The sequence below is a fragment of the Diadema antillarum genome, unplaced genomic scaffold (genome assembly GCF_040938485.1).
Source record: "Diadema antillarum isolate AM-2024a unplaced genomic scaffold, OU_Dant_1.0 scf00000187, whole genome shotgun sequence".
Lineage (NCBI taxonomy): Eukaryota > Metazoa > Echinodermata > Echinoidea > Diadematoida > Diadematidae > Diadema > Diadema antillarum.
The window spans coordinates 411291-412910 of record NW_027271076.1 but is presented as its reverse complement, the minus strand read 5'-3'; the positions used below and the strand labels follow the sequence as shown (position 1 = coordinate 412910).

Here is a 1620-nt window from a genome sequence, read left to right as displayed (position 1 = left end):
AATGTTTTTTGAAACACCTAGTATGTGTCAAATCAAAAAGATTTTGATAATTCAAAATCGAAAATAATTTCATTTCTAACCCTGAACAGCGTAACACTCCTGCTATACGGCTCGTTATTCCCCATGTTTAATTCCCTTCAGCCTGAATACCTTTCGTCTCTTTTGAATGAGAAGGAACGTTTGGAAATTATGTGCACTCACTAGTTTCATTCGTGATTCATCTCATATTTCTTGCAGTTTGGACAATACACTATTTGTTTTGAGGTAGCTGCGTTACATCTACCAGAGACGCTAACAAGAAGATGAATACCGTACTCAACAGTTCACATTGGGAGAATCAACGGGAGATGTACACAACTGATATTGAAGTGACAGAACTCGGCGAGCAAAAAATGACATGGTCCTGGCACCCCTTGCCGTGGTCGTGGTATATCATTGGCGAGCTGGGAACCGCCATTCTTGGAATCATGGGCAACCTCCTCGTGATCGTCGTCATATTCTGTCGCCGTTCGAAGAGTAGATCCACCGATATTCTGGTAGGTCACCTGGCATGTGCAGACCTACTGACGTCGCTGTTCCTGGTTCCATATCCCGAACTAAACACCATCCCATACACATGGTTTGGAACCTTATTCTGCAAGGTCTTCAAAGGGAATTACTTGATGTGGACATCGGTGACTGCGTCCATATACATCCTATCGGCCATATCGATTGATCGCTACTTTGCTGTCGTGTATCCATTGCATTTTAAGCGTTTCATCAGCCGCCGACTCGTCATTGCGGTTGTCGCCATGATTTGGCTAGGTGCCTCCGTTCTCATGATCCCGATACTTTTGATCAACAACGCAGACGTTATCCCTGGAAAATGCATATTTCACCTACCGTTTCCGAAGCTCCAGGTCGCTTACGGCTTTTTCACGTTCATCATTCGTCTTGCTATTCCCACAACCATCATGATCTTCACACAGGTCACTATCGTTCGCGTCCTTCGACGGGAAGCTTTCCGTTTCAAGTCACAGAAATCGACGCAGTCTACGGCGTCTTTCCACGACGTCGCAAGAGCCCGCGTTCTCCAACTTCTGTTCCTGGTTGTGCTGGTGTATATAGTTTGCTGGGCCCCTGACCAAATCGCTTTTCTCTCCTTCAACCTCGGTCTAGTTCCCCGCTCCCATTTTGCAAGTCCTCTCCATCGCATCCTAGTGGTTCTCGCCTTTTGCAACTCTTGTGCTAACCCCATCCTTTACACTTTTCGTCACCAACAATTTCGGAGAGCTGTTAAAGATTTCTTCAAAGGAGCTACCTCAAGCAGCTCGCCGATATTTGAAGAATTCGTTCCCGAGAAAAACCCAGTCTAGCGCTCACCGGAACACAACCCTGTAGATCTTGCATAACACCAGCACTTTTCCCCTGAAAAATACAAACCTAATGGTTTTTTTGAATAGTCTGAGAACCAAATACGGTCCTCATTACACGGGCACCCATAACCCATGATAGTAACGGTTACTTCCGAGCATTACCCCACTGTCAACGAAACTTTGATATTAAAAATGTGAAATCGATAGTGATTAATATTTCTGTAATATCCTGCAAATTTATATTAGACGATATCAATTCTTAAAA

The 1620-nt window shown here is 44.4% G+C and overlaps 1 protein-coding gene across 1 annotated transcript; it reads left to right on the top strand.

The window, feature by feature from the left end:
• Positions 1-302: 302 nt before the first annotated feature.
• LOC139723356 (allatostatin-A receptor-like) lies at positions 303-1355 on the top strand. Its single transcript, XM_071634613.1, has one exon. It carries the CDS (start codon positions 303-305, stop codon positions 1353-1355), a length of 1053 nt encoding a protein of 350 aa, XP_071490714.1.
• Positions 1356-1620: the final 265 nt, after the last annotated feature.